Source organism: Lepisosteus platostomus, chromosome 5 (assembly GCF_059453375.1).
Source record: "Lepisosteus platostomus isolate fLepPlt1 chromosome 5, fLepPlt1.hap1, whole genome shotgun sequence".
NCBI lineage: Eukaryota > Metazoa > Chordata > Actinopteri > Semionotiformes > Lepisosteidae > Lepisosteus > Lepisosteus platostomus.
Window position 1 is genome coordinate 59267219 of NC_142615.1, and position 21474 is coordinate 59288692.

The 21474-nt window shown below is 47.2% G+C and overlaps 1 protein-coding gene across 1 annotated transcript; it reads left to right on the top strand.

Moving 5' to 3' along the window:
* Positions 1 to 12441: 12441 nt before the first annotated feature.
* On the top strand, positions 12442 to 13611 carry LOC148670358 (uncharacterized). The gene is made up of 4 exons (XM_088631019.1): positions 12442 to 12783; positions 12983 to 13081; positions 13159 to 13232; positions 13400 to 13611. The coding sequence occupies exons 2-4, from the start codon at positions 13014 to 13016 to the stop codon at positions 13609 to 13611; spliced, it is 354 nt and encodes a 117-aa protein (XP_088487145.1). The 5' UTR covers positions 12442 to 12783; positions 12983 to 13013.
* Positions 13612 to 21474: the final 7863 nt, after the last annotated feature.

A 21474-nucleotide genomic window follows, 5' to 3' on the forward strand; every position in this document is an offset into this window, starting at 1 on the left:
GGGCGCAGCGAACTGCCGCCTGCAAACACGGCTCCAGGCAGGACTCCACTCCGCAGGAGCCGCAGAGCAGAGGAGATGGGGGCAGCTTAGCTCCTGTGCAGAGACCTGAGCTGTTGTTGTTGCGGACGCTGTCTTTTCTGCACTCGGGGTAGGAGTGAATGTTGAGTTGCCCTTAGAAATGAAGCAGAGCACTTCAACGGCACGGGTGTGTGTGTGTGGGTGCGCCCTGGTGATTCTGGGAGACAGATCGAACCTGGGCTAAAAGAGAGGGGGCTTAGCCCTCTTCCATTTGCTAGTTCAAAGTTCTACAACCCATTTGTATCTGCTAGGTGGCGCAGTCGTCGTGCACAAAGAACGCTTTGAAAAGCGTCAAAGGCAAGTCATTCCGAGTTGGTCGCGAAATGCTGAAATGATCTCTTGGCTCCTCGGTTGTCATCCCTGACATCCCAACCCCGCCACTCACTGTGTAAAGCAGTGTCGTATGGCCCTGACATCACACCCCCACCACTCTCTACGGAAAGCACTGTCGTATAGCCCTGACACCCACCCCTCCACTCATTGAATAAAGCAGTGTCATCAAGCCCCGACATCCCACCCCCGCCACTCTCTACGTAAAGAAATGTCGTATGGCCCTGATATCCCACCCCCACCACTAACTGCGTAAAGTAGTATCTTCAGGCCCTGACATCCCAATCCCGCAACTCTCTGCGTAAAGAAGTGTCGTATGGACCTGACACCCACCTGTCCACTCTCTGTGTAAAACAGTGTCATATGGCCCTGACATCACACCCCCACCACTCTCTGCGTAAAGCAGTATCGTCAGGCCCTGACATCCCACCCCTGCCACTCCCTGCGTAAAGCACTGTCGTATAGCCCTGAAACCCACCCCTCCACTCTCTGTGTAAAACAGTGTCATATGGCCCTGACATCCCAACCCCGCCACTCACTGTGTAAAGCAGTGTCGAATGGCCCTGACATCACACCCCTGCCACTATCTGCGTAAAGCAATATCGTCAGGCCCTAACATCCCACCCCCGCCACTCTCTACGTAAAGAAGTGTCGTATGGCCCTGACACCCACCCCTCCGCACTCTGAATAAAGCAGTCTCATCTGGCCATGAAAATCCACCCCCACCACTTTCTGAATAAAGCACTGTCGTATGGCCCTGTCACTCTCTGCGTAAATAAGTGTCGTATGGCCCTGACACCCACCCTTCCACTCTCTGCATGAAGCAGTGTCTTCATGCCCTGACATACCAACCCCGCCACTATATGCGTAAAGCAGTATCGTCAGGCCCTGACATCCCACCCCTGCCACTCTCTGCGAAAAGAAGTGTCGTATTGCCCTGATACCCACCCCTCCACACTCTGTGTTAAGCAGTGCTGTCAGGCTCTGACATCCCAACCCTGCCACTCTCTGAATAAATAAGTGTCGTATAGCCCTGACACCCACCCCTCCACTCTCTGCATTAAGCAGTCTGGTCAGGCCCTGACATCCAACCCCCGCCACTCTCTGCGTAAAGCAGTATGGTCAGGCCCTGACATCCCACCCACGCCACTCTCTGCCTAAAGCACTGTCATATGGCCCTGACACCCACCCCTCCACTCTCTGCATTAAGCAGTGTTGTCAGGCCCTGACATCCCACACCCTCCACTATCTGCGTAAAGCACTGTCGTATGGCCCTGACATCCCAGCCTCGCCGCTCACTGCGTTAAGCACTGTCGTATGGCCCTGACACCCACCCCTCCACTCTCTGCATAAAGCAGTGTTGTTAAGCCCTGACATCCCACACCCTCCACTATCTGCGTTAAGCACTTTCGTATGGCCCTGACATCCCACCCCCGTCACTCTCTGCGTAAAGCAGTATGGTCAGGCCCTGACATCCCAGCCTCGTCGCTCACTGCGTTAAGCACTGTCGTATGGCCCTGACACCCACCCCTCCACTCTCTGCAGGAAGCAGTGTCTTCATGCCCTGACACCCACCCCCGCCACTCTCCACGTAAAGAAGTGTCGTATGGCCCTGACACCCACCCCTCCACTCTCTGCATAAAGCAGTGTTGTTAAGCCTTGACATCCCACACCCTCCACTATCTGCGTTAAGCACTTTCGTATGGCCCTGACATCCCACCCCCGTCACTCTCTGCGTAAAGCAGTATGGTCAGGCCCTGAAATCCCAGCCTCGCCGCTCACTGCGTTAAGCACTGTCGTATGGACCTGACACCCACCCCCTCCACTCTCTGCGTAAAGAAGTGTCATATGGCCCTGATACCAACCCCTCCACTTTCTGCATTAAGCAGTGCTGTCAGGCTCTGACATCCCAATCCTGCCACTCTCTGCGTAAAGATGTGTCGCATGGCCCTGACACCCACCCCTCAACTCTCTGCATAATGCAGTCTCGTGAGGCCCTGACATCCCATCCCCGCCACTCTCTGTGTAAAGCACTGTCGTATGGCCCTGACATCACACCCCTCCACTCTTTGCGTTAACCCCTGTCGTATGGCCCTGACACCCACCCCTCCACTCTCTGCATAAAGCAGTGTCGTATGGCCCTGACATCCCAGCCTCGCCGCTCACTGCGTTAAACAGTGTCATATGGCCCTGACACCCACCCCCTAAACTCTCTGCGTAAAGAAGTGTCATATGGCCCTGATACCAACCCCTCCACTCTCTGTATTAAGCAGTGCTGTCAGGCTCTGACATCCCAACCCCGCCACTCTCTGCGTAAAGAATTGTCGTATGGCCCTGACACCCACCCCTCCACTCTCTGCATAAAGCAGTGTCCTCAAGCCCTGACATCCCACCCCCGCCACTATCTGTGTAAAGCAGTATCGTCAGGCCCTGACATCCCACCCCTGCCACTCTCTGCGAAAAGAAGTGTCGTATGGCCCTGATACCCACCCCTCCATTCTCTGCATAAACCAGTGTCTTCATGCCCTGACATCCCACCCCCGCCACTCTCCGCGTAAAGCAGTATCGTCAGGCCCTGACTTCCCACCCCCGCCACTCTCTGCGTTAACCCCTGTCGTATAGCCCTGACACCCACCCCTGCACACTCTGCATAAAGCAGTGTTGTCAAACCCTGACATCCGACACCCTCCACTATCTGCATAATGCACTGTCGTATGGCCCTGACACCCACCCCTCCACTCTTTGCATTAAGCAGTCTCGTCAGGCCCTGACATCCCACCCCCGCCACTCTCTGCGTAAAGCAGTATGGTCAGGCCCTGACATCCCACCCACGCTACTCTCTGCCTAAAGCACTGTCACATGGCCCTGACACTCACCCCTCCACTCTCTGCGTTAACACTGTCGTATGGCCCTGACATCCCAGCCTCGCCGCTCACTGCGTTAAGCACTGTCGTATGGCCCTGACACCCACCCCTCCACTCTCTGCGAAAAGCAGTGTCGTCAAGCCCTGACATCCCACCCCCGCCACTATCTGCATAAAGCAGTATCGTCAGGCCCTGACACTAACCCCTCCACTCTCTGCATTAAGCAGTGCTCTCAGGCTCTGACATCCCAACCCCGCCACTCTCTGCGTAAGGAATTGTCGTATGGCCCTGACACCCACCCCTCCACTCTCTGCATAAAGCAGTGTCGTCAAGCCCTGACATCCCACCCCCGCCACTATCTGCGTAAAGCAGTATCGTCAGGCCCTGACATCCCACCCCTGCCACTCTCTGCGAAAAGAAGTGTCGTATGGGCCTGATACCCACCCCTCCACACTCTGCGTTAAGCAGTGCTGTCAGGCTCTGACATCCCAACCCCGCCACTCTCTGCCTAAAGAATTGTCGTATGGCCCTGACACCCACCCCTCCATTTTCTACAAAAGCATTGTCTTCATGCCCTGACATCCCAAACTCACCACTGTCTGCGTAAAGAAATGTCGTATGGCCCTAACATCTAACCCCCGCCACTCTCTACGATAAGCAGGATCGTCAGGCCCTGACATCCCACCCCAGCCACTCTCTGCATAAAGAAGTGTCGCATGGCCCTGACACCCACCCCTCCACTCTCTGCATAATGCAGTCTCGTGAGGCCCTGACATCCCAACCCTGCCACTCTCTGCGTAAAGTTGTATGGTCAGGCTATGACATCCCACCCACGCCACTCTCTGCCTAAAGCACTGTCATATGGCCCTGACACTCACCCCTCCACTCTCTGCGTTAAGCAGTGTTGTCAGGCCCTGACACCCACCCCTCCACTCTCTGCATAAACCAGTGTCTTCATGCACTGACATCCCACCCCCACCAATCTCTGCGTAAAGCAGTATCGTCAGGCCCTGACATCCCACCCCCGACACTCTCTGCGTAAAGCACTGTCATATGGCCCTGACACTCACCCCTCCACTCTCTGCGTTAAGCACGGTCGTATGGCCCTGACATCCCAGCCACGCCGCTCACTGCGTTAAGCACTGTCGTATGGCCCTGACACCCACCCCCTAAACTCTCTGCGTAAAGAAGTGTCATATGGCCCTGACACCCACCCCTCCACTCTCTGCATAAAGCAGTATCGTCAGGCCCTGACATCCCAACCCTGCCACTCTCTGTGTAAAGCAGTATCGTCAGGCCCTGACATCCCACCCCCTCCACTCTCTGCGTTAACCCCTGTCGTATGGCCCTGACACCCACCCTTCCACTCTGCATAAAGAAGTCTCTTCATGCCCTGACATCCCACCCCCGCCACTCTCTCCGTAAAGCAGTATCGTCATTCCCTGACATCCCACACTCGCCACTGTCTGCGTAAAGAAATGTCATATGGCCCTAACATCTAACCCCCGCCACTCTCTACGATAAGCAGTATCGTCAGGCCCTGACATCCCAACCCTGCCACTCTCTGTGTAAAGCAGTATCGTCAGGCCCTGACATCCCACCCCCTCCACTCTCTGCGTTAACCCCTGTCGTATGGCCCTGACACCCACCCTTCCACTCTGCATAAAGAAGTCTCATCAGGCCCTGACATCCCACCCCCGCCACTCTCTGCGTAAAGCACTGTCGTATGGCCCTGACATCCAACCCCTTCCACTCTCTGCGTATAGCAGTATCGTCAGGCCCTGACATCCCACCCTGTCACTCTGTGCGTAAAGAAGTGTCTTATGGCTCTGACAATCACCCCTCCACTATCTGCATAAAGCAGTGTCTTATGGCCATGACACCCACCCCTCCACTCTCTGCGTTAAGCAGTGTTGTCAGGCCCTGACATCCCACCCCCACCACTCTCTGCATAAAGCAGTGTTGTCAGGCCCTGACATCCTACCCCCGCCACCTTCTGCCTAAAGCACTGTCATATGGCCCTGACACCCACCCCTCCACTCTTTGCGTTAAGCAGTGTTGTCAGGCCCTGACATCCCGCCCCCTCCACTCTGCGTAAAGCACTGTCGTATGGCCCTGACATCCCAGCCTCGCCACTCACTGCGTTAAGCACTGTCATATGGCCCTGAGACCCACCCCTCCACTCTCTGCGTAAAGCACTGTCGTATAGCCCTGACATCCCAGCCTCGCCACTCACTGCGTTAAGCACTTTCATATGGCCCTGAGACCCACCCCTCCACTCTCTGCGTTAAGCAGTGTTGTCAGGCCCTGACATTGCACGCCTGCCACTCTCTAAGTAAAGAAGTGTCGTATGGCCCTGACATCCCACCCCCGCTACTCTCTGCATAAATCAGTGTCAAGTAATAGGTTTATTCCATGCTGAAAAAAAGAAGAAAGAGAACACAACGTTTCGGCCGTGGAGCCTTCTTCAGGTGTGAGAGAGACAGGGCAGTAGGCAAAGGTAAAGTAGCGGGAGAACAAAGGTTGAGAGGGAGGAGGAGTGAGAGGTGGGAGCAGGGGACAGAAAGAGAGGCCAATCAAGAGGTGTGAAGTCAGATTGGGTGCAGAGAGGTGTGAAATGAAACTTCCAATGAATGGAGAAAATTTAAAAGAACAGTAGTCTGTCGTTAAGGGAAGGGAGAATGTGTGATCCTAGCTGCAGAATAATTTTAGTTTCGGTGGTCTTTCTGATGTATGAGTTTCTGCAAACTGTCTTTGAGAACACATACAGAGAGATTAGAGTGGTTGTGGCCGTCAGAGGTGAAATGAGAAACAATGGGCTTGGAGAGATCTTTAATCTTCACAGCCCTGACGTGTTCTCTGAAGCGGTCTTCGAGTCTCCTTCCTGTTTCTCCAATGTAGATGGCTGGGCATTTACTGCAAGAGATACAGTAAATAAGGTTGCTGGAGGTACAAGAGGCTGTCTGGGTGATCCGGAAATTGTCCTGAGGGGCCTTGAATGAGTGTGGTGGTGGCTGTGTATTTGCAGGTGATACAGCGAGCTCTGTTGCAAGGGAAAGTGCCTGGTGTGGATGGTTGTTGAGGGCGGTCAAGGGAGCTGTGAACAAGGAGGTTACGCAGATTAGGTGGTCGGCGATATGAGATGATAGGGCGATCAGAAAAGAGGGCCCCAATGGAGGGATCATCCTGTACGATGGAAAAGTTCTGGTTAATGGTCCTGGGGATAGGAAGTGTGTTAGGGTGGTAAGGAAGCACCAAAGGAATGCAGTTTTTACGGCGGGAGTTCCTGATCGGGTTGATGGTCCGGGGGGTGTTTTTGGCTCGGGCAAGGGCCTTGTCAATCACACTGCTGGGGTATCCTCTGTTGATGAAAAATGAGTACATTTCGAGGGCTTGGTTCTCGAAGTCGATGTCGTCGCTGCATAATCGTCGTAACCTAAGGAATTGTGAAAAAGGAAGAGAGTTTTTAGTGTGGTTGGGGTGAAATTAGCTGTACAGGAGGTAGCTGTGTGAATCCGTGGGCTTGTAATAAACTGAAGTGGACAGTCGGGGGTAGTTGATAGACAAGTGGATGTCTAGAAACAGAAGAGTGGTGGAAGATATGTTAACCGTATATTTGAGGGACGGGTGGAAGTTGGTGAAATGGTGCAGGAAGAACTCAAGCTGATCGTTGGAGCATGTGGTGGCACCGACGCAGTCATCAATATATCGCTTGTAGAGGTCAGGGACATAGCCAGTGTAGGAAGCGAAGAAGCGTTCTTCTACCCAGCTGACAAAAATGTTGGCATAGCTGGGTCCCATCCTGGTGCCCATGGCAACTCCACTGACCTGTTGGTAAAAAAGATTATTGAAAGAGAATGCGTTCAGTGTGAGGACCAATTCTGCACGGCGTACCAGGGTGTGGGTGGGTGGATCAAGCACTGTGCGTTTGTCCAGCGTGTGCTTGAGGGCTGTAAGGCCGTCATTATGGGGAATGACGGTGTACAGAGATGTGATGTCCATGGTAAAAATGTAGCATTCGGTACCCTGAAATTGGAAATCATTAAAAAGTTGGAGCGCGTGGTTGGTGTCTTTGATGTATGAGGGAAGATCTTCAACCAGCGGTCTCACGAGGCTGTCGAGAAAGGCTGAGATGTAAGTAGTTGGACAGTTACATGCTGATACGATGGGGCGTCCAGGGGTGTCCGGTTTGTGGATTTTGGGGAGGAGGTAAAATTGAGATACCTGTGGATGTTCCATGATGAGCCGGTTCGCCTCCTGGGGGAGCTCGTTACTGCTGATAAAAAGGGAAATGGTGGATACCACTTCCTTTTGGTAGTCAGTGGTAGGGTCCTGTTGGAGAGGGAGGTAGGCAGAAGTGTCAGTTAGTTGTCTAGAGGCTTCAAAGATATATAGATCCTTACGCCACACCACAACAGCACCTCCTTTGTCCGCTGGTTTGATGACAATATCATCCCTGTTGCGGAGAGACTGGAGCGCCTGATTTTCTCCTTGGGTGAGGTTAGACCTATGTTTACTGGGTATAGGGAGTGCCTTGGGAGCTTGATTAGTGCATTGGTTGATGAAATAATCAACTGGTGGAAAACGGCCAGAGGAGGGAATCCAACAGCTCTGTTTGGGATTAATGTTGTTAATGACATCAATAACCGGGTTGTTATCAGCTGCCTGTGAAGAGAAATTGTCGGCAAAATGTGCTCTGAGACGGATCCTGCGGTAAAAGCGGTTAAGGTCGACATTGGTCTGGGTGATGTCCAGTTTCCTGGGAACTGGTACAAAACTGAGCCCTTTGCTGAGGAGGGATCGCTCATCCTGTGAAAGGGAAAGGTCAGAAGGTATGGTGACAACAAGGTTAGGGTTGGTGAGGGTGTTCGGGGTGTTGATAGTTTTCTTCTGTAGAAGATGACTGAGTTTTTTGTCCTTCTCTGTAGTGAGAAACTGGTAGAGTTTAGAGTTGAGAGATCTAATGAGGTTAGTTATGAAGGGAAGATGATGTGGAGCTGTCAGCCGTAGAAATTCCTTAGCCTCTTTGATGTTGTTGTCGGAAAGGATAATCTGTTTTTTGAGGGAGAAAATGGTAGAGAGCATTAGTTTCCTAGAAAATTGTTTTAGAAGTCTCTGAGTGTTACTCTGGGTGGTATCAGAGTCAAAAGAAAAGGTATTAAATTTAAGGCGAAATCCTTTAGGGATGATATTATGTCGACGACATCTGTAAAGGAATAGAAGGTGGTTAGAAAGCCTGGTCTTGGAACAGATAGCTGTAAAGAGACGGAATGCTGGTTTAGTGAGAGAAGTGGGCAAGTGGCCCAGGGAGGAAGAGAAGGTAAGACGAAGAGATCTAGAAAAAGATTTGGAGGAAGGCATAGTGGGTCGCATATATTTTCGTTTTTCTCTTTTTTACATAACACGCTTTCGAGAAATAGACTGTCTTGTAATGAAAGCTGCATTAGAAAATGTGTATCTAAATTAAAATCGGGAATATGTCTTTTGCGTTATTCAGCTTTCTTAGCGCTTGGGTCTCGATTCAGATATTGCAATGAAAGCAACAGGGGAGTAAGTTTTCCTTTTCTAAATCAAAGGTGATCTGCTCACAAGGAAGTATAAAAACTTCAGCGTTTACTTTTTGAAGACCGCAAATTGTCGAAACACTGTTGCTTCATAAGCTAATAAGTAACATTTCTGAGCACACATTGTATTACTAATGCTATTATTAATTAAAAAAAAGCTTAAATTCACATAATGGAATTTGGACGGCTCAAAGTAGTCTATTCCTTGTACACCTTTACTTGCCCGCTGAGTAGAGTTTTAACCAACGGCAGCAGAAGTAGCAGTAATAGCAACAACGTGGTTAGAGTGTCACAATACACTCTATGAAAGAATTGCGGCTTCAGATCGTTTTGTTCTGTTGAAGCTGCCTACAGGCTCCGATTTGCTGACATTGGCTGTGATCTTTTTCATGAAATTCTTCACAAATTTGAAATATTTAATTCGGGTTCGCCTAATACACGGTGCAACCCGTACCTGCAGCAGAATGCTGTGGCACATGAAGCCGTTTTGTTTATCGGTTGTAAGGATTGAGGAGCGTACTACAAATCGAGCAAGCGAAAAGAAAATTAAACAGGAGTCAGGAGTTTTTGGATTGCTAATCCATTGTGCTCTGCTCATCTAGGTTCAAATTCCATTCTTGTCATGGTTAAGGCCTGAGACGTGTGTGTTTTTTCTAAACGGTGTTTGCATTTGTTTCCTCCTTTACTCCTGTAAACTCAGGATTTTTTTTTCCTTGGTGGCAACAATACGCTTCTGCAATACAGTAAATGGTAGACTCTGCTTTCAAATTAGCTGCACCAGGCATTCGGATACAGAAAAACACAGGGATTTAAAATTCAGGAATATGAATGGCCAATTGCTTACAGCTAGGGTTTTTACGTTTTCTTATTTAGCGATTTGTGTATCAATCTTTTAACAATTCATTAAAATGCTAACAATATGTAAAATCAAAACAACAGCACCTTTAAATGCTGGGGAGACAGGTAGTTGTTTTTTTCATCAGATGCCAATCTCTAATGCTGTGTGTGAGAGCTTACGTACCTTTCCTTTTCTCACATTTTCTGACAACTATTCCAAAGGGGCACCCTGTCAGCTCCTAATACTTTTTAAAAGTCTGCCTGCATGTTTGATTATTGTCGTTTTATTTAGAAAAAGTTCAATATTGATCATAACTAAAGAAAATTAGGATCACGAATAAAAAAAGGGCTGAAGATGCGAGTCGCTCTTGAATCAGAGCTGGGCGACACGGGCTTCTGTTCTGATATGATTGTACGAAAAGCAGGAGGAATCTCTTCTCTCCTATGGAGCATGAGCTGAATCAGGAGTGAGACATTTCGTATGCTCGTGCATATGTTAACGCATGACCTACATCGTAAAACTAAATTAAAAACTAACATTAAGTTGTCAAAGACATTCATTTATATACAAACAAGAGACACACATAGTAATGATTCTACATTAACTTGTCCTGCACTGATCAGACTAATTGAAATGTATGAAAGCCCGTTTCCGCCAGGGAGTTAAAAAAACGCGCTATGGTATCGCAGAATTCCGGCTAAGTAACTCAGAATTGCGACTTAGTAACTCACAACTCCGACTTTATATCTCACATTTGCAACTTCGAAATAGCCCATATTTCATTGTCTGTCCTTTTGTTATTGTAACGGATTCGGGTTCTAGCCAGCAAGACCTGGGTTTGAGCCAATACGGGGTTTGAGGCACGAAGTAGGGTGGGAGCGGCGAGGGCACAAGCCCTAGAACCCGAATCCGTTACAATAACAAAAGGACAGACAATGAAATATGGGCTATTTCGAAGTCGCAAATGTGAGAGATAAAGTCAAAATTCTGAGTTTTTAGGTCGCAATTCTATGATTCTAAGTCACAATTCTGAGATACCATAGTGCGTTTTTTTTACTCCCTGGCGGAAACGGGCTTCCATAGGTTCTCAGTGCTGCGAAGCAAAAGCAATCTCTGGAAAATCAGACAAATTATTATCAGATCATGTCAAAAGCTGATCAGTATTTCTTTACTGGGAAGCAAAGAAATGCTTGTATTACACATTTTAATATGACATGCAATTACACATGAAAAATAGTAAAATTATTTTCATTGCGGTACGTGTTGATAGAACAGCCCCCTCGATAAAAGAAAGTGTGGACGGACGTGTCGCATGTTCCGTACTCTGTCTGACAGCGAGTTTAACACACTTTCCTCGGAAATTAGAAACTAATTGAACAATAAATTAATCTGAGCAAATTTTACACGTGTGGGTGATTTAATTCTGTCGAAATTGCGTGGAACTCCTCCGCTGAGGTCAGATACACACGGGAAAGTGTTCAGGCGGCTTCACGGAGTCCCGCCTCAGACTGGAATCAGGTTCTAATTAGACGCTGAGAACAATCCGGGTCTCTGTGTGTAATTGATTGTGTTGATTGAGCGGTAGTGTGACCAGGTGTGCGGTAGCAGGTCCTGCCAGTATAAAAACCTAGTCACCGCGTTCACACTTTATGCTTTCTTGCTTCAACACGGTTTTGTGGTTTACTTATTTTACTCCTGTAGCAATTAAGCGGGACGTTAATTTGGCGATGCGCTCGTTTCTCTTTATGCTGTGCCTGTGCGCAGGGGCCGGGCTCCCCGCACTGATCTCCGCCGGGCCGGCTGGCTGGGACTCTCGGGAATTGGCGCTCCAGGCCGACCTCCCGGCTCCTGAAGATGCAGCCCAGTTGGAGGACTTGAACCTGGCAGATGCGCCCTCCGAAGACCTGTCTGCAAGCGAGCACGACTCGCAGTCCTTGGCCCCCGACTTTCGCCGCCTTCCCGTGTCCAGAGACGCGTACTCGCCCTACTTCGACAAGGAGAAGATGAAGCCGGCAGCCGCCCCTTACCCGCCTACATCAAGAGCGTCCTGTTTCCTCCCCAGCGAGGGCGGCAGCCGGCTCGCCCGGCCATCGGGGGCACCCGAGGAGTGGCTGTGTGGTGCGACTCCAGCAGGATGTACGTGAGGGTCAGTCGGCTCCTGTTCGGCTTCAGCTGTCGGCCATCGGAGGTGACCTTGGGCAACTGCAGCGTCAGCCGAACCACACGCCATTACTTCTACTTCATCTACGGGCTTCACGAGTGCGGTACCGAGCGGTCGGTAAGTGGGTCTTCATCTACAGGCAATGTATCGATGTGAACTGTAGGGCTAGTGTCGGGGTTGCCTTTCCTGGGAATACCCCTTCCTCTGTGACCTTGCAGGTTGTCCAGGGCCGCCTGGTGTACTCCAACACTCTCCACTATGCCCCGCCCTCCTCCAGTGCGCTTGTGCATCACTTCATTCCCTTCTCTGTGCGGGTCAAGTGCTCCTACAACAGGTAGGCAGGGCTCTGCTGCTGCTGGGAAAGTGTCCAGAAGCCCCTCATCCCCTCTGTCCTGCAGGTTCCACTACTCCTACAAGGTTGGCTATGTCCCCACGTGGGCCAGGAGAAGGACCTTCTTCAAGGACCTGAAGAACAAGCACAGCTTTGTCCTGCTCACCACCAACTGTAAGCTCCTTGAGCGAGTGGCTCCTCCTGGCAGCAGGGGGTGCTGTGTGCAGGTGTAATGCTGCCTCTCTCTCTCCAGCCCACTGGGTCTGGCTCTCTCCTAAGGATGAGTACTTCCTGGGTCAGCCCATGTACTTCCAGGCCACTGCCTACTTTGCCACAGCGGAGCAGAGGCTGTACATCCACTCGTGTTACGTAACCGAGAAACCGGACCAGCACTTGCAGCCCTGTTTCCCTGTGATCGATAACTTGGGGTACGGCCCCTTCTGGAAGGACAGGTGGGCAGGAGCCCCGAGAGCCTGCAGGGGTTCATCCTTGTCCCCAGGTGCATGGTGGACAGCAAGGCAGATGGCTGCCTGTCCAGGTTTGTCCCCTCCAAGCAGAAGGATGTGCTCCGCTTCACGATTGATGCCTTCCTCTTCCAGAAGAAGCTGTCCAGGAAGGTACTGCTCTCAAAGGCTGCTCAGCCTTCCTGCTCTACTGATCCATGGTCTGCTTTCACGTCCATGATCTAGATGTGAACCAGACTGTGACAGCTGTAGTGCCTAGAGCTGCCAGCTTGCCTTCACTGATGGCAGAAGGTCCTTCTCTGTCCCTCTATTGGCCTTGATCCCTTAATGCTGTTGACCTTCCCTCTTGCAGCATGAAGTGACTGAGCTGTACATGCACTGTCATGGCTGTGGCTCCTGCTAAAGCAACACCAGGGACCAAGTCCTGCAACTACAACAGGGAGGCTAAGAGGTACTTCTGCAAGGAGCCTGCTGAGGGTGCTCTGGGACATGCCAGGTGGAGGCCTCACCTGTCCTCCTCTCCTCCAGGTGGGAGGAGCTGTATGGTGACCATGAGGTCTGTGCCTGCTGTGAGTCCAGGTGTGCTGGCAGTCAGAATGAAGGTGGGTCTGGTTCTCTATCCCTTGTGGATGCATCTCTGCCCAGGAGACAACCATGCTTGGACAACTGAGGAATGATCCCGTGCCTGACAAAGGGACTGTTTAGATGAGTAGACTGTGGGTCTCTGGGTATAGCAGATCCCTCACTCCTGGGTGTTACTTGTCCACAGGTACCAGGAGCCTGGTGACCAGCAGTCGGGTGGCTGTGGCACCAGTAGAAGCTCCTCTGGATGTGGGAGCTGACTGGACTGAGGATGAGGAGGGAGACCCTCAGATCTCCAGTGAAGATGCTGAGAGCACCAGTGAGGATGTGGAGGGAGCAGAGGACTTTGGAGATGTTGGCCAGTGGACAGGTAGGGTCTGGCAGGAGGAGCTCCTGTAGGGGTGGGTGTCCTGCAGTTCAGCTGCATTGTTCTCCTTCTTCCTCCCCAGGTGCCTGAATGAAGGCTCCAGCCTGGCCCTTGTGACTCTCCTGCCTCCACTCGCCTTGTAATGGCAACATCTCAATAAAGCTGTGAAAGACCCTTCTGCCTGCCCTTGTTTCTTTATGGTTTATAGGTTTGAATGGGGTGGAGGAATTCAAGGGAAGTGAGACCCATTAATCAATGAAAGTATTTGTGGGGGTTCCCCTGTCAAGAATGCTTCCTGTCTTGCTGCCAATGAGGACTGAAAATGGCTGGAATAACAAAGCGTTGTACTGGGGGAAGATGGCTGCACTGTTCCTTGGGCAGGGCAGTGACACTCTTTACTGGGGGAGAGACAGAGGTGTTCAATATACTGGCAATCCTCCCATTTCCGAGAGGGGTAGTGCTTATGGAGTGTGAGTTGCTACTGTAGTGCCCAGTAAGAGTGAGATCTGATGTCCTATTCTAGGCTACACAAACTGATTAAAAGAAACACAAGGAAGGAATTGTCAACAGGGGCTTGGTATAAAGTAGGCCTTCCCTTCCTCACCAGAGGAACAATACTGGTGCACAAACATCAGTGAATAATGGTGCAGTTAGAATCTCGGAGGTCTTGTCTTATGGGTGTTGGTTTCACAGTAGTGGTAGTGGACAGTCATGGGAAGTATTAGGATTGAGACTGGAGATCCCAGTACTAGTCTGGGAAGACAAGTGTTCACAACCACCTCTACCAGCAGCACAGACTGCGTAGATTGAGACTGAACGCTTACTACATAAAGCCTCTCCCCTGTTTCGGTGTCCCATGTCATGAATTTCAAGTGAATCCTAGTCTCTTTGTGACTACCTATAATTTGCACAAATCCTGCTGGCCCACTAACACTGTTAATTTTTAGCCCTACTGCACTGCCCTAATAAAGCTTCAAGGATCTAGGATAAACTATTTTATATAATGGTTCCTGTCATGGAAATATATATTTTTTTTTCAAAGCTCTCTACATTTTTAAGAATCAATTTACTTATTAGATTTCCACTTCAATTCCCTCCTTTTTATTCTTGAAAATGATTAAAAGTTAGATTCTTCATATGGACTCCCAGGAGGCTCCCATACTTCGGATTCTTGCGTTCTTACCAGAACATACTGATGCGCAAACATTCGTTACCATATTTCAAAGCATTGGAATAATATATTTTGTACAGCAACACAAAAACAGAAAGACAAGTATCACAGCTACTATAATTGGTGTTAGTAACTTAAAGAAAAACATTCCCCCTGGCCCAAACAGTGATTCTAACCAGGAGAGAAATGGGTGAGGCTGTAGAATGAGGCATTAAAGCACATACATAACAAGATGCATTAAATTTCTTTAACTTTACAGTATGATTTATAAATTTGTACCACAAATTACTCATATCCCCCTCATTATCAGTTTCATTCAGCCAGTTTGTATACAAAGAGGCTTCGCGTTTAGATTCTTCCTCTTTCTGGGCTTCTGGGTGACAGGCTTCCACATAAAAAGGAAAAAGGCTGTGCACATCAGTCCCAAGCATGTGATCCCCATCTATCCCTGTGGAGACATCACTCCTGCTCTTTGCTCAGTTCGTTTGTGACCTTTTTAAAATGGGAACCATGAATTCAGGGCACCTGGCACGGCCCCCTCCACCTGAGCGAACACCTCTTTTTCCTGTCTTTCACCAGAATCCAGTCTCCTTATTCACGCATTAGTTCTTACAGCACAGGTAAATCCCTGTGGGCTGGAGCCCAGCATTTTTCTTAGGGGTTTTTTACAAGATTGGTCAACAGCTGGGTAATAACTCTTAGAAAAATCTACACATTGTTCCACTGCCTCAGCTGTGCCGTTTTGCAGAACAATTCTAGCTGAAGTTGTAAAATTTCTCTTTGGTCCGTTCCTGCAAAACATCTTATTATAAACAAACAAACCATAATAATAATGTGCATCTATGGGAATCACTCCCAAGGGTAACCCCCCCTAAAACTATATTGGTCTACCCATCAGGTTCTGCCACTAGATAAGAGAACCTTTCCCATGAAATCATTTTTTGACCTTCATGATCCCTTCAGGGCATACAATTAGCACAGAAGCAGCAGCTTTAGTCCACATGTTTTTCAAGCAGGATATTAACAGTATGATCATAACGAATAATACCAGACCCACAAATATGTATTGAACCAGAGACCCTCTCCAGGTTCCTAGCACAGACTGTAGCCATGCACCAATGCCCCAATCATCTGGATTATAATTATGATATATATTTTTCTTCATCATAGATGTGCTTTGCTAAGTCCTAGCAACCTACAATACTACAATAGAGAATTAGCAAATTCAACAATCCATTAGCTAAATTCGTCCCTCCAGGAAGTTTCATTGATTGGCCCGTGATGATATCAAACAGGCTCTGTTACACAGTTCTGTTTGATCCAGCCTGCATCCCATGGCGTTCCTTCAGTCTGATGTCTAGTCGATCTTTCAGAGATCTGTTCCTTCATTCCACTGTTCCAGCAGACTGAGGATGATCTCAGTCCATCTCACTCGGAACAATGCAGCCACAGCCTGACACACCTTCCCTGTGAAGTGTGTTCCTTGATCATAATACAAGGGGCAGGGCAGTGCCCACCGAGGGCTTATCTCTGTTATCAAGTGTTTGGTAGACACAGAGCCAGTGGCAGCAACCCACTGGGAAAACAGATTATAAGAGCCCAGGTTTCCCTTTACAATTGTCAATTTGCCAGGTTTGAAAGGTTCCTCAGGAGCAGGCCTTTTGAGCTGTAGCACCCTCACCTGAACTGTAGTTGAGTTCCTTTGATAACAAAATTACATTGAGATACCACATAAGTGGCTACTGCTTCAAACCCGGTTCTCACCCAGTTTTGGGTAACCGGCACACCTTTTGATTCCCACCTGGGTGTCCGACAGAGTGCATTTGTGGGGCTACAAAGGGCATTAGGCTGTGAGGGCATGCAGGGCGTCCAGTGTGCTGGCAGCACCACACCCCATCATCATCAGCCCCGAACGCTTTTCTAACCATGTCCTTTTTTGTTTTAGAGGCCTCAGCCTGAATGTCCTGTGGCTGTCCCCTTTTCACCAACAGAGGTTTCACAGGGGTCTCAGACTCCTGTTCTACAAGTACTGCTCACCTGACAGTTGCATCTGCAAAGTTGTTCCCTCGAGTTACTGGAAACATTTCTTTAGAAAACAGGGGAGGAATGTTGGTTTTGCTTAAGGGGCGGGGCTATGGAAATGAGGTCTATTTGTAAATCTGGAGTTACATGTTCTGGCTGTTTGTGAATTATCATTGTTGAGTATGGAGTGTTGAGGTATTGATTTTGTGTAATGCTTTATGTTGAAAACTGAGGTGGATTTTGTTTATAATAAAGAGGATAAACTGGGATGGGAGGAGGGTTTGGTTTTGCTAAAGGGGCGGGATTATGATAAGAGTTTAATGGTTTGATATATTTGATTTTGTATTGTGGTTGTTAACTATGTTTTTGGTTGGTATTATGTTTATATGGTTGTTTTTGTTGGTTGGTCGTTATTATGGTTATTAATAATACGATCTATAGTTGAAATCTGAGCCTAAATAAAAAGAAAAAGCATTTTCAGAGAGAAATTACGCTGTGTTTATGTAGAATAAGTGATTAGGTTTATGAGCAATCCAATTACTTAAAACGTTTAAAACGCTATATAAAATAAAGTTTATTATTAATTTGCTGGACAGAGCGGTGAACATTATTATGCATAAGACAAAGATAACGATCTTGATCAGTTTAGAAATCTGTGTACGCTGTAAGGTTTTTACTTCTTAATTAAACTTTTAAAATACACGTTTCGAATAGAAAGAAATCCTCTTCCTGGTACAGTATGTATAGCAAACCAGCACGTCTTTTTTCCTCCAATTGGTGTCAGCCAATCACCATTCTGAAGCCCTACCATAATCTCTGGTATAGGGAGACCCCAGAATTCTGTCCCATTGTTTAGATAGATGATAGATACTTTTATTGATCCCGTGAGGGAAATAAAGTAAATCATTTTCATTTTAGGAAATTATTAAATGCTCGGTTAAAAGCAAAGGAGAATGTCTGTTATAGTGGACATAAAAACAAGAGTTCGCTGGCATTATATCCTAGAAGACACAGACCTAGAAGGTGCCAGACCGGGAGAATGCCCGCAGTGTAAAAGAAAATGCCTGATGAACTAGGGATTGGACAGTTTCCAAGTGCTTGTACAATCGATGGAAATGTTCAAATAAATGTGCAAAAGAAAAAAACAAAATAATCATTTATTTCTTTATCATATTGGCTAGCTAATGTCCTCTCTTTGCTAGTTAGTGGCTGTGTTTCTGCATTGGGTAGCAACGGGTGACTGTTCTCAGGCGGAAGATGTAAACAGCTTAATTTTTGTGTTAAATATTTGTTTTAAATTAAAATTTATTTTATACAGCAATCGCATATTTGGGTACCGTTTCATAAAACTTTCATGCTTAAAATGTTTAGGGAGAAATGGAAGACTGGTGTGTATTTTTTCTTTAAACAACCAAGACCAGCCATACACAGTACAGTTTACGTACATACATTAATGTTTATGTTCCTAAATTAATATCGTTTATGACCTTCAGATGTGTTATGCTCCTCTTCTTTTTATGCTCAGCTACTAAAATTTCCCTTTAGTGGTAAAATTCCATATAAATATTCAAAACTAAGCGGATTAAAATGTGCACAGTAAAGAGATTAAATGATTAAATCTTTTCACTACCAACCAGCCAATCACTTACCGCGGTGCCCTGCGGTGGCTTGTGGGTAGTTTACCGTACCGCGGGTTTGTACCGTGCATTTTGAATGGCTGCATCTGTACATTTTAAAATTTATATTTGAATCAAAATGTGGTTTTGAGTTAGTGTGTTAATGTAATTAGTTTGGGTTTGTCATTACTATACTGTATACAGAATTTGTAGCTGAAGTTTAAGACTAGTTGTGTTTTTTATGATTGTTGCCCATATGTTGATTTTTGATTGATTGTATACAATGTATAATTTGAAATACATATTTTTCAGGTGTAAATGTGTATTTTCAGAATACATTTCTAAACCAAATCATTGGCTTGCTTTACTAGTTTCTACACCTAAAAAACCTATCTTTGATGTATAATAGACCCCTAACCATGTATGTATAATAGTCCTCTAAAGTTATCCGTATAATAGATCTCTAACCATATACCTATAATAGTCCTCTAAAGTTATCCGTATAATAGACCTCTAACCATATATGTATAATAGTCCTCTAAAGCAGTGGTTCTCAAACTGTGGTACGCGTACCGGCAGTGGTACGTGGAGTGCCGCCAAGTGGTACGCCAAATGACCCTGGAACTGTGTCATGTGCGCTGAAAAATCGGGATCGGTTTTCATATTTTGTATTTTAATACGTGTCGAACACGCAGCCTACGTACTACGATACAGTGCGCGCTAATACTTCAGTGGACACAAGAGATACTCTGTAATTCTATACCACTCTATAGGAATGCGTGCTACGGATGCAAGTGACCAATTGTATTTAAAAAAAGCTACTGCATCTCCAGCAAATAGGGAGAACAAAGAATGTACGTGATTTTGGAACTATGCCAACGTTCTAAACACAGGAATGCATAGAAATACGTGCTACGAACGCCGGTAATCTTGTGAGCACACAGAACTGTTCTAATTTGAGAAAAATACACCGAGCGTCTCTGTGTTTCGCTCCCATGCGCATGAAATAAAAACAAATAAATACGGAAATAAAAACGGAAACGCGGAAAAATGCAAGCTTGCGTATTGCTAAAGCAGGTAAGCTACACTATTTTTGAAGAACCTTATTTACCGTTGGCAAAAGAGCTGACACGTATTATGTGTGGAGAAAAAGCTGCTAAATAGCTCGACCTGCTGCCCCCCTCCCCCTGAACTCATTCATAGAATTATTGAAATGAAGGATTATAATCAAAAGTACACTGATAGAGCGCGTTAAGAGGAGCAGATGTTTTTCACTGCAATTAGATGAGTCTGTAGTCGATTTGGCCAATTTGCTCGTTTACGTTAGATACGAGTTTGAGGGCATGTCCCATGAAGACTTTCTGTTCTGTAAACCGCTACCAACAGGAACTACAGGAGAGCACATATTTCAGCTTCTGAATGTATTTATCGAAGAGAATGCCCTCGACTGGATATAATGCGTCTGAGTTTGTACAGACGGTGCTAGAGCAATGACAAGCCGACATAACGGTGTAATTGCACGAAATAGAGAGGTTGCTCCAGAAATTAATGTACGCATTTCAACATCCACCGCGAGAACTTTGCCGTCAAGAAAATGCCTGACGATTTAATATCTGTTAGACTCGGTTGTGAATTGTATCAAGGCTCGAAAATTAATTCACATCTGCTTTGCTCAACTTAACAGGCTCACCCCTCTCACTGAAATGGTGCTTTTTTATTAGTTGTTGTTAATGTTTTTTTTTTTCTGTAAAACACTTTGAGAAGCCACCTTTAAAGGCGCTATATCAATTAAAGTTTATTATTATAATATTTATTATATGTATGTGTGAGTGTGTGTGCACGCACGCTCATGTTGGTCATTGAGAATTTCTGGGGTTCCTATGAGATGATGACTTGTAGGTGGTACATGGATGCTTTGGTTGGATTAGGGGTGGTACTTGGTCCAAAAAGTTTGAGAACCACTGCTCTAAAGTTATCCGGAACTCCAACCGTATATGTATAATAGTCCTCTAAATGTATCCGTTTTGTACCCGTTTTACTGCTTGTTTCAATGTGTTTTCATTCTTTACATTTCATTAGTGTGAAAGACGCAACCCTGTACTGGATACAGTGCATAGAAACTGGACGGACCTCTGTTCACGACTGAAGACACTCAGGATAAAGAGTGAATTAATTGTAATTAATGTCATGAGCTGTAATGAGTCCCGATGTTGGAGTAACTGTACTGATAACAACACATACTATTATATAAGTGAGAGTAAGAGTCAGGAGATCATATCTCTTTCTAATAAAATTGGACATCACCCGACTAATCCATTTCTGGAAATTTTAAATAGTTTTCTTGAGACTGAAGTAACGGGACACTTTAATCAGAAAGTGTGGCTATAAAAAGCGAAGTTCAGGGTTTTTATACTCGTCCAGAAACTGTCCCCGCTCTGACCTCTCCTCCAGGTAACTTCTAATGTGTCTGTTCTGGCGGGTTTCTGTCTAAAAACACGTTACAGGACTCCCATCTCCTGTGGAGACACATGTAGGGTCTTGTCAGTGCAGAAATCCCATATTGTAAACCAGTTTAAACTGGGACGGGGTACAACTTGGATCAAGACAAGAACTGAGAGATTCATCAATCAGCCTCAGGACTCTCTCCCACTGGTGTCCTTTTCTCTCTCTCTGTGCTGTTTCCTAAAAACCCCTCTAATACTCCGTGTACAAAAGAAGACTCGCTCGTCACTCGTGTTCTGTCCTGCTGTCGCAGTAACTGGGACTGAAGCAGACGGAGAGGAGACGCGCACTTCCAGAACTTTCCTTCCCGCTCGGTTCTTCCAGCTGAGCCCCAGACGGACTTTTCCCCTCCTGAGGAAAGAGCATCTTCCCACACAAACAGCCCGTTTCTCTCAGAAACACCAGCAGCTCACAACACACACAGCACAGGGAGCATTTTTACCAGCTGCGCCGCCACACGGACACCAGGACTCCCCTCGTCTGTGTCAGGGAACCTATAGGTAGAATTGGAGGATCCTTATGCGTGACCAGAATCCCACAGAACACAAAGTAGCAAAGGGACGATCCAAAGACGAAATCCAAAG

Coding starts and splice junctions, on each gene's coding strand:
- LOC148670358 (XM_088631019.1), top strand. CDS start 13,014: ATGGCTGTGGCTCCTGCTAAAGCAACACCAGGGACCAAGTCCTGCAAC. Junction 13,082..13,158: donor TACAACAGGGAGGCTAAGAG/GTACTTCTGCAA, acceptor CCTCTCCTCCAG/GTGGGAGGAGCTGTATGGTG. Junction 13,233..13,399: donor TGCTGGCAGTCAGAATGAAG/GTGGGTCTGGTT, acceptor ACTTGTCCACAG/GTACCAGGAGCCTGGTGACC.